Source organism: Podarcis muralis, chromosome 4 (assembly GCF_964188315.1).
Source record: "Podarcis muralis chromosome 4, rPodMur119.hap1.1, whole genome shotgun sequence".
In the NCBI taxonomy this organism is placed as follows: Eukaryota; Metazoa; Chordata; class Lepidosauria; order Squamata; family Lacertidae; genus Podarcis; species Podarcis muralis.
Genome location: NC_135658.1, coordinates 84,847,988 through 84,871,440, shown reverse-complemented (window position 1 = coordinate 84,871,440; position 23,453 = coordinate 84,847,988). Strand labels below are relative to the sequence as shown.

Here is a 23,453-nt window from a genome sequence, read left to right as displayed (position 1 = left end):
GCAAGCTCTGGAAAGTGCCTTTGCGGAGCTGCCTATCTCTGGAGATCTGATGTGGCTCAACCAGTATGTTTGTAAATAAATTACAAAACGCCAATAAGCCTTTAGTGACCTTCCTCCAAATAAAAACAAAGCCCAATTAAGTGCCTCGCCTCTGGAACTTCTTACCTGATGATCCTCAAACTGGTCTCCACCAAAGGCTGCTACACAAGGCTTGATTCCTCCAGTTCCAAAAGCAATAAGGATCAAACCAACCATAGAGAAAGCACTGCAATAGCAGAAATAGATTAATAGTTGTTGTTCCACCCTTCACCATAAGGTCCCTGGGTATGCTACAACTATTTTAAATATACAAATATGCTCACAGCAAAGATTGCTCTTTTAAGAAACTGGGTTGTATGCTGGTTGGCAATCCAAATGCAAAGCAATCACATGTAACAGAGGTAAATGTGAGCATGCTGAGCTTCTCCATAAGTATACAGATATATAGGGTGTAGAGACAGTAGATCTCCATAAGTATACAGATATAGAGGGTGTAGAGACAGTAGACTCTATGCCTGAGCTCCTTGAGTCACGACCTAATAATGCTGCTGACCCATATTGTTCTCTGGTTTGCTGTTGCTGATTTGTTGAACGCACCAGTTTTTCCTCCGTTTGTATGTCTCTACTCTGACAAGAGAACTTCTGCTGACATATGATGCCTCAAGGGGCAAAAGTTAAAGTTAGTTTTCAACTGAATCTCCATGTTGTGTATCTGGCAATAAGTTTTCAGGCATATGCAATTATTTTTTCAAGCAGGTGACAGGATTATCTGACAGGATTGCGGAGATTACAAAAGGTCTACACCAAAAACAACATGTCTCGCGCAGTTTTCAAGGCACGAACAAAATATGATAATTGAAACACTTCCTCCAAAGGATAGCTGCAGTTTTATTGAGATAGCAAAATAAAGCTCCTTGGACTTTGCCATGTGATAGGAGTCATATGGTTATGCAAAGAAAGGAACAAAGGCTGCAACAGTTCAAACCACAGTAAACAGAGGGTTTGTGGGTACATTGAACCACTCGATTCCAATTTGCACTTACAAGGAGAGCAGAAGTAACTGCTGCAACTTACATGGGAATTGCAACGTTATCTACACGACCATCCCCGTCTTGATCCAGCAAATCATGTATGGAGCCTACCGACAAAACCGCTTGCCCAATTGTGTACACAATCGACAAGGAAATAATGGTCCTGTTATGAAGAAAGCAGACAAAAGATGTATTTTTAATGACACAATCCCTTTATCTTTCTTGAATATGCTGCATTTTGCTTAGACAACTAAAGCATCACAACAAAGAGGTGAGCATGTCGTTGTTGAACATGAGCACTCCATGTCCATTCAACATTTGTTTGCTGCACTACTTCCATGCTCAGTATCCTATTTTGCTCTGTATGTGAAGACAACATACCAAATATGTAAAGTACGGTGAACAATTAACTGCTCAGTCCTATCAACATCTGCTCAAAAGTAAGTCCAGTTGATTTCAATGGGGTTTAGCTCCAACTAAGGGTAATTCCACAGTTTAACGCAGGGGGTGGCCCTCCAGATGTGCTTGGACTCCAAGTCCTATCAGACCCAGTCAGCCTGCCCAATGATCAAGGATGATGGAAGTTGTAGTGCAACCATATCTGGAGGGCACTAGGGTCCTGCTCCTGCTCTATGGTTTCACTAAGGACAGCAGCAACGTATGTGTAGCAACTGTGTTTGCTATACAAATTGTAATAATCATGCCTATGCATATCCCTGGGACTCAAAATTTCTATGCACCCAGAGCAGTAGGCCTCTGTGCAAAACCCGTTTTCTGCTTTCAGATTGCATTTGCTGCATTGCAATTTTCTTCAATTAAAAGAAAAACATCTAGGGATTTACTAAGCAATCATACTTAGCAGAAGGTAGGAAAAGTACTATCATATAGCTAGCTCAAAAAGAAAATGCAAAACACAGCATTGGCTATATTCAGGAAGAGAAACTTCTTTCCTCAGGAAAACATTTCAGGAAGATTGGAATGTGCCTTATGGTCCATCTAGCTTCGTGTTGACTTGACAACACCGACTGACATCGCCTCTCCAGGTTTCCTAGTCCTACCTGGAGAAGCAAGGAACTGAACCTGGGACCTTCTGTATGCAATGTGTTCTACCACTGAGCTACAGCCCTTTTCCTGACCAAGGTGAGTCATCATGTTGGAAAAAGGGATAGAAAAATGTGCTGATTATTATTTGTAGGTTATTCAATGCTACAGTAATGACAGCATGACCTACAATGTATTGCATCTTACGTAATTGGTGCTGTCCAATTTGTACATGCAACAGGTATCACCCATGGCATCTACTCTCTCCCACAAAACTGGAACGCCCAGTCTAACTGAGTAGAGAGGAACTTCAAGACACGCTCCTACTCACACAGGGTAAAACCGAGCAGGGACTGGCAGCATGAGACCTGAACATTTCTTAATTGTTGTGGCCAACCTGCCTGATACTCATTATAATAGTTAACAAGCTCTTGTACACATCCTCTCTCCGATACAATTGTTTGGCAATCTACACTTCAGTTTCTATTTGTATAAGATACATAGATATAGATAGATGATAGATAGCACTTTTTAAAAATAAACTAAGCTAATACATTTTATAAGTAAAACAAAAGGATGATGACACATCCCAAATGCACAAAACCAAGAATGATACATGTCTGAGTTGCAAGCTGAAATGTGGAACTTATAAAAAGGTTTTACAAATACTATTAACTACTAGGTAACTAGTCTCATAAGTCTTCAAAGCTTACATAATTTCATTTCCATGTAGGAAAGAAAAGAAAACAAAGCTTACCTTTTTTTAAAAATACACATTGGCCTAGTTTACATGCCATGGTAATCCAAACTATGGCTTAGCATTGGCATGCAGCCTTCAGGACTCAAGGTTTCAGCCACCTTACTGCTTCTCGGTCATTCTGCCCTTGTACCAAACTAAGCCATGGTTTGGCGCGTTGTCTGAATCTAGGCTTGTGGTTTAAGTGCCCTGGATAAACCACAAGCCATCAACCATAAGACCAACCCTAGTTAAAAGAACTCATAGCTAATCTGGTTTCAGACAACACACTAAGGCTACATATACACATTCATTATCGAATCAACGGAGAGGGAGCACTTGGGGTTTTTTTCTATGCAATACAAATGCAATCTAAATTCCATTGCATATTTTTGCCCATGAAAAGTGCTCCTCGAGAAACTGGTTTCATTCTGAAAATACAAGCTCATAGCAGGTTGCACCTACACTGCCCCAGTGTGTCCTTTTGAAAACAGATACATGCAGCATCGGCATATACTAAGATCACAATCCCCGTGTCCTGCATCATTCACTTGGGGTACAGAGGAAAAAACATGGATAACCTAATCAAGGGAGGGGTTTTCAAACTGTGTATTGAGTAATCACACCAACCCTTGTGAATGGCAGGTTCTAGAATCGACCTACATTAAAAGCAACACGTTGAGGGCAAACATGAATGATTTAAAGTCTGAGGAAAGCTACATTTTTGTGCTGGAAATTGATTACTGTGTATGCAGCCTGTCAAGCCATGGCTTCGCTCAGGGCAGCAGCAAAACATCCAGGAAGAAGTAAAAGCAGCTGCCATCTCCTCTATGGAAGCCTGCATATTTGCACATCTGCATGACAGCTTAGAATGATGTGCCCAGGCCAATGCCTACATCTTTATAGAAGCAAAACAGACAGAAATTCAATCTCATTGTCTCCATCCCAAGGAGAGGTAGATTTGGTGGATTTCTGCCTGCCTTGCTGTTGTCATTAGCGCACAGCATCTGCCTGGAGGTTAACAGGGAGAAGTAGAAGCTCTGCTTCATCTTAGTATTACACCAAAGCTTTTATTAGCTCCACAAAAGCTCCTTTCCCCATCTTTCAGACGTGTGTGTATATGTAAAGAGGTAAAAAGGTAAAGGACTGCTGGACGGTTAAGTCCAGTCAAAGGCGACTATAGGGTGCAGAGCTCATGTCACTTTTCAGGCCGAGGGAGCTGGCATTTGTCTACAGCTAGCTTTCCGGGTCATGTGGCCAGCATGACTAAACTGCTTCTCACACAATGGGACACCAGGACGGAAGCCAGAGAGCACAGAAACGCCATTTACCTTCCCACCACAGTGGTACCTATTTATCTACTTGCCCTGGCATGCTTTCGAACTGCTAGATTGGCAGAAGCTGGGACATAACAACAGGAGCTCACCCTGTCACACAGATTCAAACTGCTGACACCGGAAAGCTGGTGGGACCCCAGCTACTCACCCCATTATTATTTTTTACAGGCATCTATACATATAAATTAATATGTGTACATTTTATATAAACCAATGTCACAGGCCTCTGTGCCCAGAGTTCTTTTAAGTAATGCCCCTTCAAATGAAACAGCTTGACTCTCTTCACACAATTCAGATACATCTTCCGCAGAATTATTCTGGTATTCTAAAATTGTACTCACTTGAACTTTCCCAGCCAGGAATCAGCTACAAGCGCTCCAAGGATAGGTGTGAGGTAGCAGAGGGCAACAAATGTGTGGTAAATGGCTGTCGCAAGGTTGTCGCTCCAGTTGAGAAAATACTTGAAGTAGAGTACAAGCACAGCTATGGAAAGAAAACAAGGAGAGTAATTAGGGAAAGGCGGGAGGGGAGAAAGCACTCTGTCGCTGCAGCCACAAGCATCCAGCAAGAGTAAAGGCAAAAATCACCTCGCATTCCATAGTAGGAGAATCTTTCGCAGAATTCATTGATGACTATGAAGAAGATGCTGAGCGGGTAGCCAAAGCAACCGGGCTGTTGGAACAGAAAATCAAAAGAAGATTAGCATCAATAATTAGGACATTCCATGGGAGAGGTGGCGACTGAAATACATAATATATACAGCGGAACAACATAACAGAAACAGATTTGGCTGGAGAGCAAACAAGAATGACAACACAACCCACACCTATTTCTGCAACAAACAGAAAATATGGAGTCTTTCACTCACACACTTCTTAGGCCTTGCTCTCTTTGGAGAGCAGAGTCCAAGTTTGAGTGGACCCACCTAAGTGGGTCTCCTTCAGGTGACCTTGGGTCAGCATCAGGCCGCTGAGTCCAAGAGCAGCCATGTTAATTTCCCACACTGTAACCCATTGTGGGGAATGAAGATGGCAGCCCCCAGACCCAGATAATATTCTAAAGGGGAACACAGGGGGTGGGGAGAGCGGCAGGCATCAGCCCATTGGCTGCTGCCCAGAGATGTAGGGCTGATGTGAGGCATTCTGGATAAACTAATGATTGAGGCTACAATCAAACCCATTGATTAAGTATACTAAGGCGTTTTAAAAATTATTTCAATAGGCCTGAACGTGTCCAACTCAGAGCTAGATTGTGCTAAGAGAATGTACTTTTTGCTGGAGTCTGTGGGCAAGTATTTTGCTTGTTGGAAAAATAATGCAATTCCTCCCTTGACAGACTCGGTAATTGTTTTGTGTTGTGTTTTTTTTTTTAAAGATAAGCTACAGAATACTAATTGATGGAAAAATATAAGACAATTTTTTTACCTATAAAATACTGTGACTGCTTTTTTAAAATTAAATATTTAAATGCCACATTGTGTAAACAACTGGAGGATCCCCTGTTTTGCCACACCCATAATTTTCATGATACTTTCTAAGGCCATGTGCCAATGTACGTGTTAGGCTTTGCATGGGTAAGCCTGGGCCAGACATGAAACATCAAAGCAGTTACAAGCTTGCATCAATACAATCATGTTTCCAGAAATTCTGGTACAGCAGACAATGATTGCATTGCTTAAACGTTAACTGATAAGCTGAACAGGTATTGGCTGTCAGGAATTGTCAGAGCGTCCTTCCTCATCCATTAATATGAAAAACGTGTGGGCAGGGCCCAGAAAATGATGTGAAAGTGTGAGGTGCAGTTTCACCCCTGGAGCAAGGCTGGCCTACAGGCCTAGGGAGTAGCTGGATGAGAAACAAACTACCTATGCATGCTGCTCTGACCTTCGTAGGAAAAGATTGTGACATGCTCATCTAACAAATACAATTTAGATTTGTGGTTGCTCCTCTGTTTGTTTGGTTCTAAGTAGCCTTTTCCATTCATTTCCTACCCTCCAGAGCAGGAGAAAACAAGCTTGCTCCATCTTCCATGTGACAGCCCTTGAGATGTTGGAAGATGGCTATCATATCTCCTCCGAGTCTCCTTTTCCCCCAGGTTAAACATACCCAGCTCATTCAACCTTTCCTTATTCCATTAAGGTTTTTTAAGATGTGTTCTGTTGCTTCTAGGAGAGCATTGTGCTTAAATGTCAGCAAATGTTTAATTGAAGAGAACTGCAGATATGTGGGGCAATCACCAAGAACAGCATCTTATCTGTGCTTGCCACTCATTCCTGCAGTACTGGAGGGACGAGCAAGGAGCTTTATAAATCATATTACTAGTAATGGGAAATAGTGATGGAAGCAGTTGATTTAAAAAAAAAAAGAATCTAAGTTACTTAAGACTTTCTAGACGTGTTCTAGGCAAAATTCAAGTGTACATGCACATACACAACCCACCCAAACTAGAGCTGCCAAACTGTGCTGCGCAAACACTTACCGAACGGCTTCTAGGTCCTGTATTTTTCTCTGCAATGAGACAGGGGTGAGGGGAATGGTGGAGAAAAAGCAATAAGTAGCCTGAATAAAATTAATAGTAGAGTGAGCACATACATTATTTTAATTTGCTGTTGAGGAAATTGGATTTTAGCCACATTTTTGTATAGAGACATAAGGACCGAATATGAAATTAAGGGCCTATGAAACGCATGAAGCATAACAAATGTCATCTAGCCACAGGTTCCATATCATAGGATAAAAAAGTGTAAAAGATTAAAAGATGCAGAGGTCTGTTATAAGGAGATTCACTCATAATTCACACATTAATCTTGTAAAATATGTGGAGCGCACAGCAGAGTCATGTGTAGCAGAAATAGCACACACACTTTTGAATGTGATCCACCACTGATCAACTCTAACTAATCCTCTCTATCTCTCCCTTCAGCCAACTCACTGTGGCTTCCACATTTACTCACTATTATAAAGATATAGCAGGCAGGCATGATCAAGAGCTCATGCCTTTAAAAATGTGCAAGTATTTATGCCAAGCTCATATTCCAATATTTATTAAGAAGTATAAGCAGACACATACAAAATTCTTAACCAAGACTGAACTCCCACCGTTTAACTTCGTACGTAACCAAATGTCAGCCTTGTTAATTTACCAATTTGCTTGAGACTCACCGCCCTGCAACTGCGCTCCAATATCTGAAATGGTGCCCGGTAGAATCTACTGGGGTTGTCAATAAAAGAAAATCCCATTTTTAAACAGGAGTTACAGAGACTGGAGAACAGATCTGATTGGTCTTCCTGACCTCCTTATGCGATGTAAGTAGTCATCATATGTGCAATGCTCTCTGCTTTCATTCCAACTGCAGTGGTCCCACCCTTCTCTATTTTCATTAAACCTTTAAATTGTTTGTTTATATTAGGGATTTCAATTTTAAATACCGTATTTTTCGCTCTATAAGACACACTTTTTCCCTCCTAAAAAGTAAGGGGAAATTTGTGTGTGTCTTATGGAGCAAATGCAGGCTGCGCAGCGATCCCTCTTGCTGTTCTAGCTTCTGGCTTAGCTGCACAAAGCCTCTTCAGGGCAGGGGGAGCCTTCATCTCGCTGCCCTGAAGAGGCTTCACAAGGCTATCCCAGAAGCCAGAACAGTGAGAGGGATCGCTGTGCAGCCTGCATTTGCTCCATAAGACACACACACATTTCCCCTTACTTTTTAGGACCCCTCTTGCTGTTCTGGCTTCTGGGATTCAGAATTTTTTGTTTCTTGTTTTCCTCCTACAAAAACTAGGTGTGTCTTATAATCTGGTGCGTCTTATAGAGTGAAAAATCGGCAAGTGATAGTTGATCAGTGTTGTTGATGCTGTTGTTTCTGATTTTGGGCTACCTTCCCAGGTTGATGATCCCTATCTGCCCCTCATTTCCCTCTACAGCATTTGCAGAAACCACCTTCTTGACTGTTGGACCCACTACTGCTCTCATCTGCTCAGTCCACCGGGGGATGGGAAATAAAGGGGTTTTGACATAATAAAATTTAATAAAATTTTAAATTCAATTAAAAGAAGATGGTTGTGTGGACACGCAGCACCCAGATTATGATGCACTTTTCACATTTAATGTGTGATATTTGGAGTGCAATAGTCGAATCTGGTTGCCCTAAGCACTTTTTCACTTCTGGAATTTTAAAGCTGCATTTTTATTCCATTTTTATTTTTATTCCAAACTTGCCCTTCCAGGAGTGGTCTGCTCCAAAGAATGGTTTCCCCTTTTTATCCTTACACACTTGTTGCTTCAGAGATATGTACAATTAATTATATAGCCTTGTACGGGACACTGTGCAGTTTCTTATCATTGCTATCTCTTGCCATGCATTGGCCCTAATCCAACTAATGTTAGCAGTTATACTTAAGTACTGCTGGAATCAAACAGTGGGTTTTCATTAGTTAGCGGTGATGAATTTGTCTCTAGAATTCCAATGTCTTAAGTACAGGTAGTATGTACCTGTGACAGAATGACTTCTTTGCTTCCTGAAAGTGAGATCCCTAAAGCAGGGTAGCGAACCTGTGGCACTCCAGATGGCATTAGGCTCCAATACTCATTGGGGATGATGGAAGTTATAGTCCAACATCTGAAAAGCTGTGGGTTAGCTACCCACTTCTAAAGTTTCTCAACTTCCGGCTAAGTTTGCCCATTGTAAATATCATGGGAATAAAAAAATTAAAGTATATGTCATCACAGGCTTTTAAAAGTTTGCATGACTAATGTCAGCACTTATTGTGCTACTATGTACCCAACTTCATTATCTTGAAGATAAGACTCTAGAACAAGAAGGATTTGTACTTTAGCATCCTGATTTGTGAAATAAGCATATTTCTATCACAGCTATATTCTTGGTTGTAAGAAAAAGCTATTGCAGCTATTAATATGTGGTCCAGAGTTCATAAACAACTGGCAGTACTGTTAGCTAATCTTCAGACATAACCCAAAAGCAAAATATATATATATATACTTGGTGGAACTAAGGACCTACTCAGACTTCCATTTCAGTGCATGGTGCCCATTGGGAAAACTGTGCTATTCTGTTTCCATCTCATTTGGTCCATGATAAGGTAGTTCTGTACATCCCTTCATAGATGCAAGAACCAGCTTTTGCACGAAGTTGCAAAAACCGATAAAAACAAACAGCTGGAACACACTTGAGTGATAATGCAAAACTGATGGTGCTTAATAACTCCTGAGCATCCTATCAGGCAAATTCTGATTTTCAGATAATGGGACCTAAATGCACAATAAATGTTTCAAGCACACAATCACCTCTTCTACTTAAAACAACAAAACAAAAGTTTGTTCCTGTGTACAAAGGAAAGATACATCACTGATTGCCAGTTTCCATCTTTACCACAGATGAACAGTTTGCCTCTGGGGTGAATGGCCTTTTCTGCGCTTGCAAATGGAAGTGTCAATATTTGAACACGCACAATATGAATCAGTGCAACACTGCTGCACTGATACGGGAAATTCAGGATGGATTTAAGTATTCCTGTGCAAATGGATAGAATTAGCTACAAAGGGAATAGCAATGGCATAGAGTTCACTGTTACCAAGATCAGAAAAAACTAATTTCTAACTTTGTTAATATTAAGACTGCCTAGTTTCTCTTTATTCCTGTTACAATTAGCAAGGAAGTTGCAGTTTCACCTAAGGATGGAGACAATAAAAGCAGGCATCCTCCACCCTCAGGAGATGCAGATCAGGTTTGTCATGCCTCTTCTCAGTAAGCCTCGGTGTCTGGTACCTAAAAAAGCCTGATTTAAATGTTTACTACCTTCTCCTACGGGACGCGGGTGGCGCTGTGGGTAAAAGCCTCAGCGCCTAGGGCTTGCCGATCGAAAGGTTGGCGGTTCGAATCCCCGCGGCGGGGTGCGCTCCCGTTGCTCGGTCCCAGCGCCTGCCAACCTAGCAGTTCGAAAGCACCCCCGGGTTCAAGTAGATAAATAGGGACCGCTTTCTAGCGGGAAGGTAAAAGGCATTTCCGTGTGCGGCTCTGGCTCACCAGAGCAGCGATGTCACGCTGGCCACGTGACCCGGAAGTGTCTCCGGACAGCGCTGGCCCCCGGCCTCTTGAGTGAGATGGGCGCACAACCCCAGAGTCTGGCAAGACTGGCCCGTACGGGCAGGGGTACCTTTACCTTTACCTTCTCCTACATTCTCCTTTAAGACTCTGATTACATGCAGATTCATGATGTTATTGCAAAAGTTTTGATCCCCACCGTGCTTTGTTTACCATCTAGTCTGATTAAGAGTTCTGGAGAACTCAAAAGCTTGGACACTATATCATGGTGTTTAAGGTAAAGGGACCCCTGACCATTAGGTCCAGTCTTGACTGACTCTTGGGTTGTGGCGCTCATCTCGCTCTATAGGCCGAGGGAGCTGGCGTTTGTCCACAGACAGCTTCCAGGTCATGTGGCCAGCATGACTAAGCCGCTTCTGGCGAACCAGAGCAGCGCACGGAAACACCATTTACCTTCCAGCCGGAGCGGTACCTATTTATCTACTTGCACTTTGACGTGCTTTCGATCTGCTAGGTTGGCAGGAGCAGGGACCGAGCAACAGGAGCTCACCCTGTTGCGGGGATTCGAACCGCCAACCTTCTGATCGACAAGCCCTAGGTTCAGTGGTTTAACCCACAGTGCCACCCGCGTCCCATCATGGTGTTTGGGTTGGCCTAATAAAGGTCATATTTCCTTGACATGGACTTGTAGTAAGTCCCTCTAAGTCCAGTGGAGCTTCCTGCCTTAAAAGTATTATTTAGATTGTAACCCTAACTCAATAGTAATACAGTATGGTCCAAATACTTCTCTCTCTGGGCACATGTGGATATACACACCCACACACCATAAAGGTATACATTCTGGTTTTTAAAATACACACTCTTTGTTTAAAAAAATATTATTAAAAAGTATTTTAAACACTAATGATCTGAGTTAATAAAAAGTATGTATCACAAGAACACACCATGAGACATTTGGTTGCACTTCTAAAACCACGTGCATTGTCAGAATAGGCTTCACTGGACACAACTGAGATGTCTTTTTGGAGTCAATTGAAGCTAAACTCACCCCTAGGGTTGTCAACTTGTGGGTGGGGTGGGGGAAGGGAAAGAAAGACAACCTAGGTTGCTTTGGCCTCTTTCTCAGAGTCTTGTTATGCAGAAACCATCAGGTTTACCTTTTTGCTTCATGGCTAAACATCACCATCTATTTATTACAGGAGGCCTAGCTGCTCTTAAAGGAGCAGCAACAAGAGAGTTGGCAAAGCTACTTGCTCCAAAGATGAGGAATGAAACTGATTATCCACCCCTTCCCTGTGGAAACACAGTGACTGAAACAAGTGTCACTCATTTAATCTGAGTCTGTTTTGCAGCTGTTAAGGGCATAGGAGCCCTGCCAGGAAAAGGTGGTAGCAGTTGCATGCACTAATAGCTAATTATCTTAAGACCAGCATATTAGCCGGACAACAAGCTCATCAGCCCCAGTTTCTTCAGTTGGCTATTTACTTAACCCTTCCGTTTTCATGCCAAATCAGTATTTGTGTTGATCTTTTTAGAAAAACAACTCACTTAACTGAAAGTATAAAGGAACAAGAAATAGCTCTCTCTTTAGTATCCATATGAACTTCTGAATAGATGAATACCAAAGACCTAAATATGTTGATGTGACACACCCCTTTTCTGCATTTCATTATAGGCTGCAAGAGTGAGTTTAAACTTGATGCGCCCAAGCTCTGGTGAAAACTGGGACTGCAAACCTGTCTTTGGGAGTAGCTGCCAGAGAGCCATGTAAATACAAGGAAAAGGAATGTTGTGACACCTTGAAGACTGACAATAGATTATGATGACATGAGTTTAGGAATAGGAAGCTGCCTATATCAGGGCCAGATCACTGGCCCATCTTTTTCAGTACTGCCTGCAGTGACTGATGAATGACAAGCAGTGTTGGGGGCTAAACCTTTGCATAAGAAGCAGTGGTTCTGCCTTTGAGCTTTGTGGACCAGAGTCCATTGAATCAGACTCTAATCTGGGAAAGTTATAAACCTGTTAATCTTTTAAAGGTGCCACTTATGTGAGAGGAAGTTGCAAGACCAGGGGTTCCCAAGCTGTGGTCCACAGGCTTTCTTCAGCAACATGTCCTCATTAAATATTCACATTGATATATTTTTAAACTGCGTTGTTGCTGCTTCTTTTATTTCTCAAACTGTATTTTATTGCATTACAATTCAAAGTCTTTGGAATGCTAATGCAACAAAAGAAAACACCATAAGAAATGAAAGCAGCAGCAAAAATGCAATTATAATTCACAGAGTGTCCGGCATGGCACATTGCAATTGCTACAACAGGCGGATAAGCGATTAAGCGGTCCTCAGCAATATTCAAGCAGTTTGGGAGCTGCTGTCCTTGATTTCATAAGTGCAAGCCACCTCTCCCACCACGTCTCCAGGCCTCTAAGAAGCATGCCTGGCTTTAGACTGCATGGTGCTCTCCAAATATTGCTGGACTCCAACTCCCTTCGGCCACAGCCAGCATGCTTGATGGCCGAACATGGTGGGAACTGTAGTCCAGCAACATCTGGAGGGCACCACGTTAGACTCATGGAATTGCAGAGTTGGAAGTGACCCTGATGGTCATCTAGTCCAACCGCCTGCAATGCAGGAATCTTTTGCCCAACGTGGGGCTCAAAACCATGACCCCAAGATTAAGAGTCTGATGTTTTGCCGACTGAGCTGTTCTTGTGGGGGCTCCAAAGCACCGTTCAGCCACCTAGAAAGCAGAGCAGACCCTCATCGGAAGAAAACCAAGTGTCAACCGAGGCCAGCAAACTCCTCTTGTTGCCCTTGGAAGCCTGCACTTGCCCGCAGACAACGTGAGTGCTGGATCACTCAGAAATGAACTTTTTTGTGGGGTCTCTCTCTTCCTCTCCCCCCCCCCCAATATCCCCGGGGCACTTCTGCGCTGCTCCCAGGCATTTGAGAGTCCCTTCTCACGGTTTCGTGTGGGACGCGGGTGGCGCTGTGGGTTAAACCACAGAGCCTAGGACTTGCCGACCAGAAGGTCGGTGGTTCAAATCCCCGTGACGGGGTGAGCTCCTGTTGCTCGGTCCCTGCTCCTGCCAACCTAGCAGTTCGAAAGCACGTTAAAGTGCAAGTAGATAAATAGGTACCACTCTGGCAGGAAGGTAAACGGCGTTTCCGTGCGCTGCTCTGGTTCACCAGAAGCGGCTTAGTCATGCTGGCCACATGACCCGGAAGCTGTACGTCGGCTCCCTCGGCCAATAAAGCGAGATGAGCGCCGCAACCCCAGAGTCGGTCACGACTGGACCTAATGGTCAGGGGTCCCTTTACCTTCTCACGGTTTCAGCCCACGCACCCATGTACTATTTCAAACACGTTTCCCGCCTTCACCCCAAAGAATCTTGGGAACCGTAGTTGGGCCCCTCGCAGGGCTGCAGTTCCCAGAAAGCTTGTCAAACAACAGTTCCCAGGATTCTTGTTTGGGGTGGGGTGGGAGCATGGATCAGTCAGGGATACAGTTGCGGGGGGGGGGGCATCTCCTCCCTTTTCTTGGGGACGGGAGAAAAGACCTGTTTCAGCGGTTCTCAACCTGTGGGTCCCCAGATGGACTACAACTCCCATCATCCCTGAGCTCTGGCCTTGCTAGCTAGGGGTGATTGGAGTTGTAGTTCAACAACGTCTGGGGACCCACAGGTTGAGAAAGGCTGAATTGTGGTATGTGAGGTGGGGCTTAACTCCCCCCCCCCCAATATTTTATTCAAGCTGGAAGAGGGAGGAAGGGAGGGAAGGGAGAGGGAGAGCTCAACCTGTGGGTCCCCAGATGTTGCTGGACTACAACTCCTATCATCCCTCAGCTCCCATCTTCCCTCAGCTCTGGCCTTGCTACCTAGGGGCGATGGGAGTTGTAGTTCAACAACGTCTGGGGACGCACAGGTTGAGAAAGGCTGTCTGAAATGGGCCTGAGTCAGAACTCGTAGCTTTCCTGAAGGAAGTCTTCCCCTCAGTGCTCAAGCCCCCATGGCTCGCCGCCCCCCCTCCCCGTCCAAGAAAAAGACAACTTATTCATTCAGGGCGCGCAGCAGCGCTTGGTAACACGCGGGCAACAAGCATTGACAGACGGCAGTTCGGACGGTTGTGTGGAAAAGGCTATTTCAGCGGGTGCAGCTTGCAGGAGCGCACGGCTCTTTCCCGCCTCTCGCCTGGCAAGGAGAGCGCCCGTCTCTCCTGCCTGCGCTCTCCTTGGCTGTGGTGTTTGAGCAGAGGCTGAGCAGGCAGCGGGCGAGGATGCTGCGCTGCGGGTCGTCGCCCTCGACGGCTGCAGCCCTGACGAGCGTCTACCCTATTAGGACTCCCAGGGAAGTGGGTATATAGAGACGCGCAGGCGCGCACGAACAGCGGGGTTCCCGCGCGCAGCCCACACAGGTGCCTCGGCTGCAGCGCCTGGCGCCAGCCCTTCCCACATACGTACCCATCGGGGCGCCCGCGGATGGTACTGCTGGTCCTGCTGAGGCGAGCGAGCGCGCGCTGCGGAGGGAAGGAGGACGCGGACGGGGTTTTGTTCTTTAAAGCCTCTGGCCCTGGGCCCGGCGCCAAGTCCTACCCCCCACTTACCTGGCTGGGCCAAGGAAGCTGAGGAGGTGGTAGGCGGGGAGGAAGCTGGATCATGGGCCGCCCTCGCTCCCGAGAGAGAGGGAGAGAGGGAGGGAGGAACCACTTTTCCCCATCACCACAGAGACATCGTTGACCTCGCCGACCCACTAAGTTACACAAAGAGGGAGGGAGGCTGTCAGAGAGGAAGGAAGAGGTTTGGTCCCTCTCGCAGGAGTAGAGAGGCCGCCACCTTTTCCCTTGGCCTTTGACTGGCATCCTGGTAGAAACCCAACAGGTGCCATCGCTCCCTCTCACTGCACTGCCAGGACACGACCTGTTGAATTTCCACCTGTCGTGCAGAGACTCCTATGGGAGATGGGGGGGGGGGAGAGAAGTGCTTAGCTGTAGGAGCTGAAGGGTTTGGGGAGGTGTATACAGTAAGGTGAAACTGTTTAAAAAACAAAAAAACTAGAAGATGGAGAAAAGGAATATTTTAGGAGGAGGTGGAGACACTGGGGAAATGTGCTTGTACAAGGAGACAGGAAGAGACTTAGGAAGGGGGGAGGGAAACTAAACTGAAGGATTAAAAGGTATGTACGAATAATTTTTTGGGGGGGATAATAGAAAGCCCTCCCCCCTCCCAGCTTTTGTTTTTTTTAAAAAGCTCTGCTTTTCATCCTGTCTGAAAGTAACATGAACTAGAAAATGCACTGGGCAAACACAGAAGAAAAGGTAGCTGATAAGAAATGCAGATACCAAGGAACAATGGGTGGACATTTAAATAATCTACTTAAGCACTTGAATTATATATTTATATGAACAGATCGATATAGTTTGATACAAGAGCATTTCTTTGCATTATTTGTATTTGTGTGTGGCACTAGTTGAGTTTTCTGCTTTAACTCTAATAATAATAATAATAATAATAATAATAATAATAATAATAATAATATCAATTACTTTACCATAAGGTCTCAGGGTGGGTCTCAACAATAAAAAAACTGTTTTCAATAACAACAAATTACTACCACAAGAGTAGGGTAAGCTCTCATACACATACACACACACGTATGTCAATAGTAACTTACCTTGATTATTAATACATTTCTGGATTACATTTTCAGGCATTAATCCTAATACAACTGGATATACATTGAAGATGGATCCAAACATTTTCTTGTTATGGCTGAAAGAAACATTGTCTGGCTAAGATGTTAAACTTTCTTGTTATGGGAAATTTGTTATAAAATTGCAATTCCGATGCCTATGTTGTTGTTGTTGTTGTTGTTTAGTCGTTTAGTCGTGTCCGACTCTTCGTGACCCCATGGACCAGAGCACACAGGACACTCCTGTCTTCCGATGCCTCCGATGCCTATAGAATACATTAAAAGGAATATTGCAAAACAGAAAAACTACAGCAGAATTCTACCCAAGTTTTTTCAAATGTAAGCCCCACTATGTTCCATGGGGCTTACTCCCAAGCAAATGTGCATAGGATTGAAGATTATGGTTAAAATTATAAATACAGTGGTACCTCGGGTTAAGTACTTAATTCATTCCGGAGGTCCGTTCTTAACCTGAAACTGTTCTTAACCTGAAGCACCACTTTAGCTAATGGGGCCTCCTGCTGCTGCTGCGCCACCAGAGCACAATTTCAGTTCTTAACCCAAGGTACTATTTCTGGGTTAGCGGAGTCTGTAACCTGAAGCGTATGTAACCTGAAGCGTATGTAACCCGAGGTACCACTGTACTGGGGAACTTAAGCCACACAGAGACTTAACTTTTGAGATAAATGCGCCTAGTACTGTTAATTCACATTAGAAATGGCCACATCTGGTCTCAGAGTAAAGAAAAAAATGGCTGAACTGTAATAAGTAGTAAAAGTAATATTGTAAAGGTTTCCAGAGGGGGTAGGCATGGTAGTCTGCTGCAAGAAAAACAATAAAGAGCCCTATGGCACCTTGACTTAAAAAAATAATGGCATAAGCTTTCATGGAATAGAGTCCACTTCAATGTTACCAACTGTATTTCTTTTAATATACTACCAAGTAAAGTTCTGCTGATTGGAGGCAAGTGGTGGCAGCCCTTATTATGTCTGCATTCTGAAGCAGTTTGCTTCTGGATACACATGTGCAGATTAAGCTGCAGGTTATCTAGAAAGTGTTTTGGTTCCCTTAAAAAAAATGTTTTGCTCACATTGAGATAGTCTTGGTAAGTTGTTGCAGCCAGTACAGAATCTTCACAAACACTGCTTATTTTTTATTTTATTTTTAAGAAAGCTTCTGACTTGGTTGTGGAAGTAACAGGAAACATAGTGTGATTCACAGAATCATAGAAATGTAGAGTTGTAAGGGACCACGAGAGCAATCTAGTCCAACCCCTGCACTGCAGGAATCTTTTGCCCAACGTGGATCTCGAACCCATTACCTTGAGATTAAGAGTCTCATCTGTTTGAAAACATGAAGGTAGCATCCGCAAAAGGCACTGATATCACACATGGAACTTGTGAACTTTGCTCAATTACAGTGCAATTCTAACTATGTCTACTCAGAAGTAAGTCCTACTGAATAAATAGGTCTTACTCCCAGGTAAGTGTGATTAGAACTTCGGTCGTACATGCCTTTCTCTGATGAGGTTTAACAACTCATTCTTAACAATATACTACTTTTATTTTCTAACCCTTATTCTTTATACACCTTTAACCATTTCTTTATGCATTAAATTTAATGTAAAACAAACCTTGTACAAAACCCAAATAGCAAGAAACCCAACTGAAGCTTCAGGTGCTATGCTGGCATATTCCCCTGAAGGGAGCATTGTTTTCAGGATTGCGGTGGGTTGGGTGGGAAGTGTCCTATGTATATACTCACACCACACAAAGCTATACAAACCTTGGGTCAACTTCTTGTTCTTGAATGTATTGCTTGTGTAATCATTAATCTGGAAAGCATTGCTGTAACAGAAGAATATGGGTATAGATTGCTATATGTCATAATTACTGGCGACATCCCCCCCAACGCCTCCTCCCTCCTGGATTTCATCAGTGGTACTCTTAACCATGGGATGTGGGTGACGCTGTGGGTTAAACCACAGAGCCTAGGACTTGCCAATCAGAAGGTCGGCGGTTCGAATCCCTGCGACGGGGTGAGCTCCCGTTGCTCGGTCCCTGCCCCTGCCAACCTAGCAGTTCGAAAGCACGTTCAAAGTGCAAGTAGATAAATAGGTACCACTCCGGCGGGAAGGTAAACAGCGTTTCCGTGCGCTGCTCTGGTTTGCCAGAAGCGGCTTAATCATGCTGGCCACATGACCCAGAAGCTGTACGCCAGCTCCCTCGGCCAGTAAAGCGAGTGCCACAACCCCAGAGTCGGTCACGACTGGACCGAATGGTCAGGGGTACCTTTACCTTTACCTTACTCTTAACCATAGTCCTAAACTTTATGTATCAATGCAACTTAAACACTTTTTTAAAGCTTGTTTGCCATTCCCTATCCTAGCTCAGTCCTAGCTATGTGAAGCTGCCTGAAATTTCAAGATTCCCGAACAGCAATAGAGCATTAACTAGAACCTTGAAAGAGCAAACTATCCAGGAAGAAGCAATGTGCCCTTTTTTGGACAACATGAGATTTCATATCCGCTTCGTTATTCTTGTTATCTATGAACAGTAAAAGGTACACTATGTGGCTACATGAAAGACTGTGTAGGTTTCTGGTTAAATTTTCAATTCCTGCTTGATGCTGTCCTAAGGCAAACTCACTAAACAAACAAATAAACAAATTCATATATTTGCCACAGACAGTTAACTACAGAGAAAAGTGGTGGTTGGTCCTGTTTTGAAACCAGGTATTATTAAGCATTGTTTGGAAGTACTGCCAAAATAGACATGCACAGGAAACAGGAGAAGTGTTGCAATAATAGCTGGATCAGACGAAAGTTTCTTCTAGCTCGCCATCATTCAAAATAGTGCTTATGGTATTTGAAGTGCTAAGTGCTCATGAACACTGCTTCAAAGTAAAGCTGTGTTCCACTGATTTTTACCTGGCACAAGTGACATCAAAGTGGAAACTGAAAAGAAACATATTTTTAAACTATTTGAAGGAAGATAATTCTTGTACTTAGTAGCCAAACAATCTGTAAGGTAAAGGTAAAGGGATCCCTGACCATTAGGTCCAGTTGTGACCGACTGGGGTTGCGGCGCTCATCTCGCTCTATAGGCCGAGGGAGCTGGCGTTTGTCTGCAGACAGCTTCCAGGTCATGTGGCCAGCATGACTAAGCTGCTTCTGGCGAACCAGAGTAGCGCACGGAAACGCTGTTTACCTTCCCGCCGGAGTGGTACCTATTTATTTACTTGCACGTTGACGTGCTTTCGAACTGCTAGGTTGGCAGGAGCAGGGACCGAGCAACAGGAGCTCACCCTGTTGCGGGGATTCGAACCACCGACCTTCTGATCGGCAAGTCCTAGGCTCTGTGGTTTTTGCCACCCTGGCTCTCTGCAAACAGTATATTTAAAATCAGCCACTGAGCTCAGCTTGGCCCACCTATAGCATGCCCTGGCTATAGGTATTAAGATGAGGCCTGCTGTCTCTGATCCTAGAGACAGTATATAGTATCATGACTAGTAGCTACTTGTTGAGAAAAAGAAACCAAGGTCCTACATGGGAGCAAAGGGTCCTCCATTCTAATGAGAAGCTGGGTCAAAGAGATAGCATTGGTTTAAAGGAACATGGCTAGTTATCTAATCAGGCCAGAAACAATATATAATCTTTGCATAATGTTTACAAATCCCTGGGCATGGTACTTAAAGCAAGAAAAATGGTATTTAAAGTATACAGTGGTACCTCGGGTTACATACGCTTCAGGTTACATACGCTTCAGGTTACAGACTCCGCTAACCCAGAAATATTACCTTGGGTTAAGAACTTTGCTTCAGGATGAGAACAGAAATTGTGCTCCGGCGGCGCAGCGGCAGCAGGAGGCCCCATTAGCTAAAGTGGTGCTTCAGGTTAAGAATAGACCTCCAGAATGAATTAAGTTCTTAACCCGAGGTACCACTGTATATCCAAAAGCCTCTCACTGTGAGAATACCAACTCTGAAGATACCCTTTTGTATCAACTCAACTGAATCCTTTCAATTGCAGAAAAAAAGGGGAAGCCTGTAATTGCTTTCCAAAAAAAATGTATGGGAAGTGGAGTTATCTGGTGGCCTGACTAAAATGCAATTTTGCACATAGGCATCTGGTTATGTATCTAACATAAATTGAATTACAATTGGTAAAAGACCTCAACACAAGTTTCCTACTATCTGTTCGGTTAATAATTTATTTGGGTTAAAAACTAAAGCACAACATGCAAAATGTCCACACTTCTAGTGTCCAACTGGATCGTCTAACCTGGGTGTCCTATGTAGAATATATGAACAGCCATATAGAAGCTTACAGAAGCTAACACATCTGTAAGTTGGATTATTCATTTTGATAAGGTTAATTTAAGTTGATGGATGTTGTACATACAGTATATGGGTGTTGGCTTGTTGATAAAATATATGTCCTAAATTACTGTATTGAACTTGGAACTTCATGCTAAAGACAAAACATGGTGCCAGGAGTGAAATACATTGTGTGGAGGTACTGTGGAATATTTAGTGTTCTGCATGCTTTATCTCTGACACATGAGGCAGCAGGAATCAGAAAAGACACAGGAAGAGGTGTGAGATTAGTGAGAAAAGAAGAACCCTGAAAAGGGAAAAGTGACTGTTTTAAACCAGAAGTTTGAGTAGAGTGAGCAGGGGGTAACATTGAGTGCGGGAAAATGGCATTTAAAAACAACTTTTGAGTACACCAAGAAGGGAGTTGGCAAAGTCTCTGTTGTGTTAGCTTTTTGGTGCTGCCTTCTGTGTTGTACCCATCTCAGCTTGGTGTCTCTCCATTCCAGCTTTATTCAAACTTCTTTTGTTTAAAACTACCACTTATTTTCCTCTCAGTTTTCCTCCATATTCTAAGTTTGCAATCTGGTTTGATTTTATTAATGATTACAGCGTATGGTCACCCAGCCCTACCTGCTGGAGCAAATGTCTGGATATAATAGGAGGCTATCTCAAGATAAGTGGATGGCAGACCCTGGGTCGAAAGCAAACAAAATGGATAAGTTAATGCTTAAAAGTACACCACATTCTTCCAGACCTGATTTCTGAATGAGCTGCAATACTGGAAATCCTTTTGGTTTCTGTACTTAATTCAACCATGTGATATACTGTTATGTTGATGATGTAACTTCCTTCTGTACTGCTGCAGTTGCTATTTTGTTTGGTTTATGTGTGTGTGCTCCCTCATCGCTTTTATTAGTTTAGATTTTTTAAAACAAAAAGATTTTTAAAAACCAATTATATTTGTAGAAAAGGAAAATGAATAGGTTACACATAAATTGAAATATTCTGACAAGAAATACAAGCTGAACCTGCAACATTTGCGTTCTTTTACCATGAAAAGCTGTTGAACAGCAAGATCTTATGCATCTGTGCCCAAAATAAGAAATCACAAGTCTAAACATGATACACATATGCCCAGTGTCATGGTGTTGTGAACTGACCTGCCTTGTTAGGAATATCATCCTCCCTTATCGGCAACTACTGCCAAAGACAGTAAAGGTAAAGGGACTCCTGACCATTAGGTCCAGTCGTGGCCGACTCTGGGGTTGCGGCGCTCATCTCGCTTTACTGGCCGAGGGAGCCGGCGTACAGCTTCTGGGTCATGTGGCCAGCATGACTAAGCCGCTTCTGGTGAACCAGAGCAGTGCATGGAAACACCGTTTACCTTCCTGCCGGAGTGGTACCTATTTATCTACTTGCACTTTGACGTAGATAAACAGGTACTGCTTTCAAACTGCACTTTCAAACTGCTAGGTTGGCAGGAGCAGGGACCGAATCCCCCCCCCCCCGGCGCAGGGATTCAAACCGCCGACCTTCTGATCAGCAAGTCCTAGGCTCTGTGGTTTAACCCACAGTGCCACCCGCATCCCTGACAAAGACAGTAGGCAATCACAAAAAAAAAACTTTTTCCAAGCATTAAGAAATATTCAGAATAGGGGCTGAAGATGAAATCATTTTTTCTAGGTGTGGCCAAGAGGGTTTGCGTTGGTTGGTTGGTTATGTGTATATATGAGGGGAAGGTTGTTATTTTGGTTAGGAGAAAGACGTTTTTGAGATTCTAGGATCTTTCTTGCTTTGGAATCTAGTTGTGCACATAAAGGTAAAGGTAAAGGTACCCCTGCCCGTACGGGCCAGTCTTGACAGACTCTAGGGTCGTGCGCCCATCTCACTCAAGAGGCCGGGGGCCAGCGCCGTCCGGAGACACTTCCGGGTCACGTGGCCAGCGTGACATCGCTGCTCTGGCGAGCCAGAGCCGCACACGGAAACCCCGTTTACCTTCCCGCTAGTAAGCGGTCCCTATTTATCTACTTGCACCCGGGGGTGCTTTCGAACTGCTAGGTTGGCAGGCGCTGGGACCGAACAACGGGAGCGCACCCCGCCGCGGGGATTCGAACCGCCGACCTTTCGATCGGCAAGCCCTAGGCGCTGAGGCTTTTACCCACAGCGCCACCCGCGTCCCAGTTGCGCACATATGTAATTGTTATTGTACCTCTCTTTTTTCTAAGCCTGTACATTTAAAATTAAAAATATGGTGTCTTTACAAAAATATCCTGTGCTCTCTCTTCATATTGTGGAGGCTGCCTTGAACATCCCTGGACTCTTTAGGGAAGGGGTGCTTGCAAAATGTGGACATGATTCTCCTCTGTTAAAATGCATTTTCATAGTTTTGGGATTAGGAAATTTAAGAACAATTTTTGTATAAACAGTAAATGACAGTTACACAGATGCAGAAAATACTACTGAAGATTAAGGATTCCCACTGATTGAATCAAATGTTGAACTGTCAGAAGATGGAAATCTTGGATTTCATGGAACAATGCTAATTATTATTCTCTTTCCTGAAAGTATTGCACACACCACTCAATAAATTAAATTATGTTGAAACTAGTGATAAAGGATGAGTAATTCAGAAGTCTAAGAGGAAGCAGTTTGATTATGTGGAAATGCTTTCTAGCAAAAAACAAGTACAGGGGATTTCAGTAGTTTTGCAGCCAAATGACCTGAAAATTTCAGCATTGGTGAAAAGGCCCCTATGAATCAAATTATGATCAATAGAGAAATGAGTCTTGTGGAGCTGTGAATGAAATGCACGTACGTATCTGGTGGGAATGACATGAATCAAAACCATTGCATCACTCTTAAAGATACTATATAGGAACAATAAACTTACAAATTCCATACAAGGCTTACTATTTATGATATAAAGCAAAAAGGGCTAGTAGCTAGTTCAGTGGTAGAGTAGAAATGTAAACCACTACTATTAGCAGAATTATTGTTATTATGATTTTTATGTGTGTAATGGCTGCTCGCCAAACACAAACAGAACTGGACAGAACAGAACTTTGCATGGAAAGGTCTCACATGAAACCCTGATATCTCCAGGTATGGCTGGAAAAGACTTCTGCTAGAAACCATGGAGACAGCTGCCTGTCATGCATGGACCAATAGTCTCAGTTGGCATAAGACAACTTCCTATGTTCAC

General features: G+C 43.6%; 1 protein-coding gene across 1 annotated transcript in view; it reads right to left on the bottom strand.

Annotated features, from left to right (window-relative positions):
- Window positions 1-14,833, bottom strand: part of SLC15A1 (solute carrier family 15 member 1) — a 37,506-nt gene extending 22,673 nt beyond the window's left edge. Inside the window, exons 1-6 of the mRNA XM_028728268.2 lie at window positions 14,707-14,833; window positions 6,663-6,691; window positions 4,772-4,856; window positions 4,526-4,667; window positions 1,114-1,233; window positions 166-265 (exon numbers count right to left, since the gene is read on the bottom strand). Of these exons, the coding sequence (XP_028584101.2) occupies window positions 166-265; window positions 1,114-1,233; window positions 4,526-4,667; window positions 4,772-4,856; window positions 6,663-6,691; window positions 14,707-14,710 (480 nt within the window). The 5' untranslated portion in view covers window positions 14,711-14,833. The remainder of the gene's footprint in view (window positions 1-165; window positions 266-1,113; window positions 1,234-4,525; window positions 4,668-4,771; window positions 4,857-6,662; window positions 6,692-14,706) is intronic.
- Between the last annotated feature and the right edge of the window lie 8,620 nt (window positions 14,834-23,453).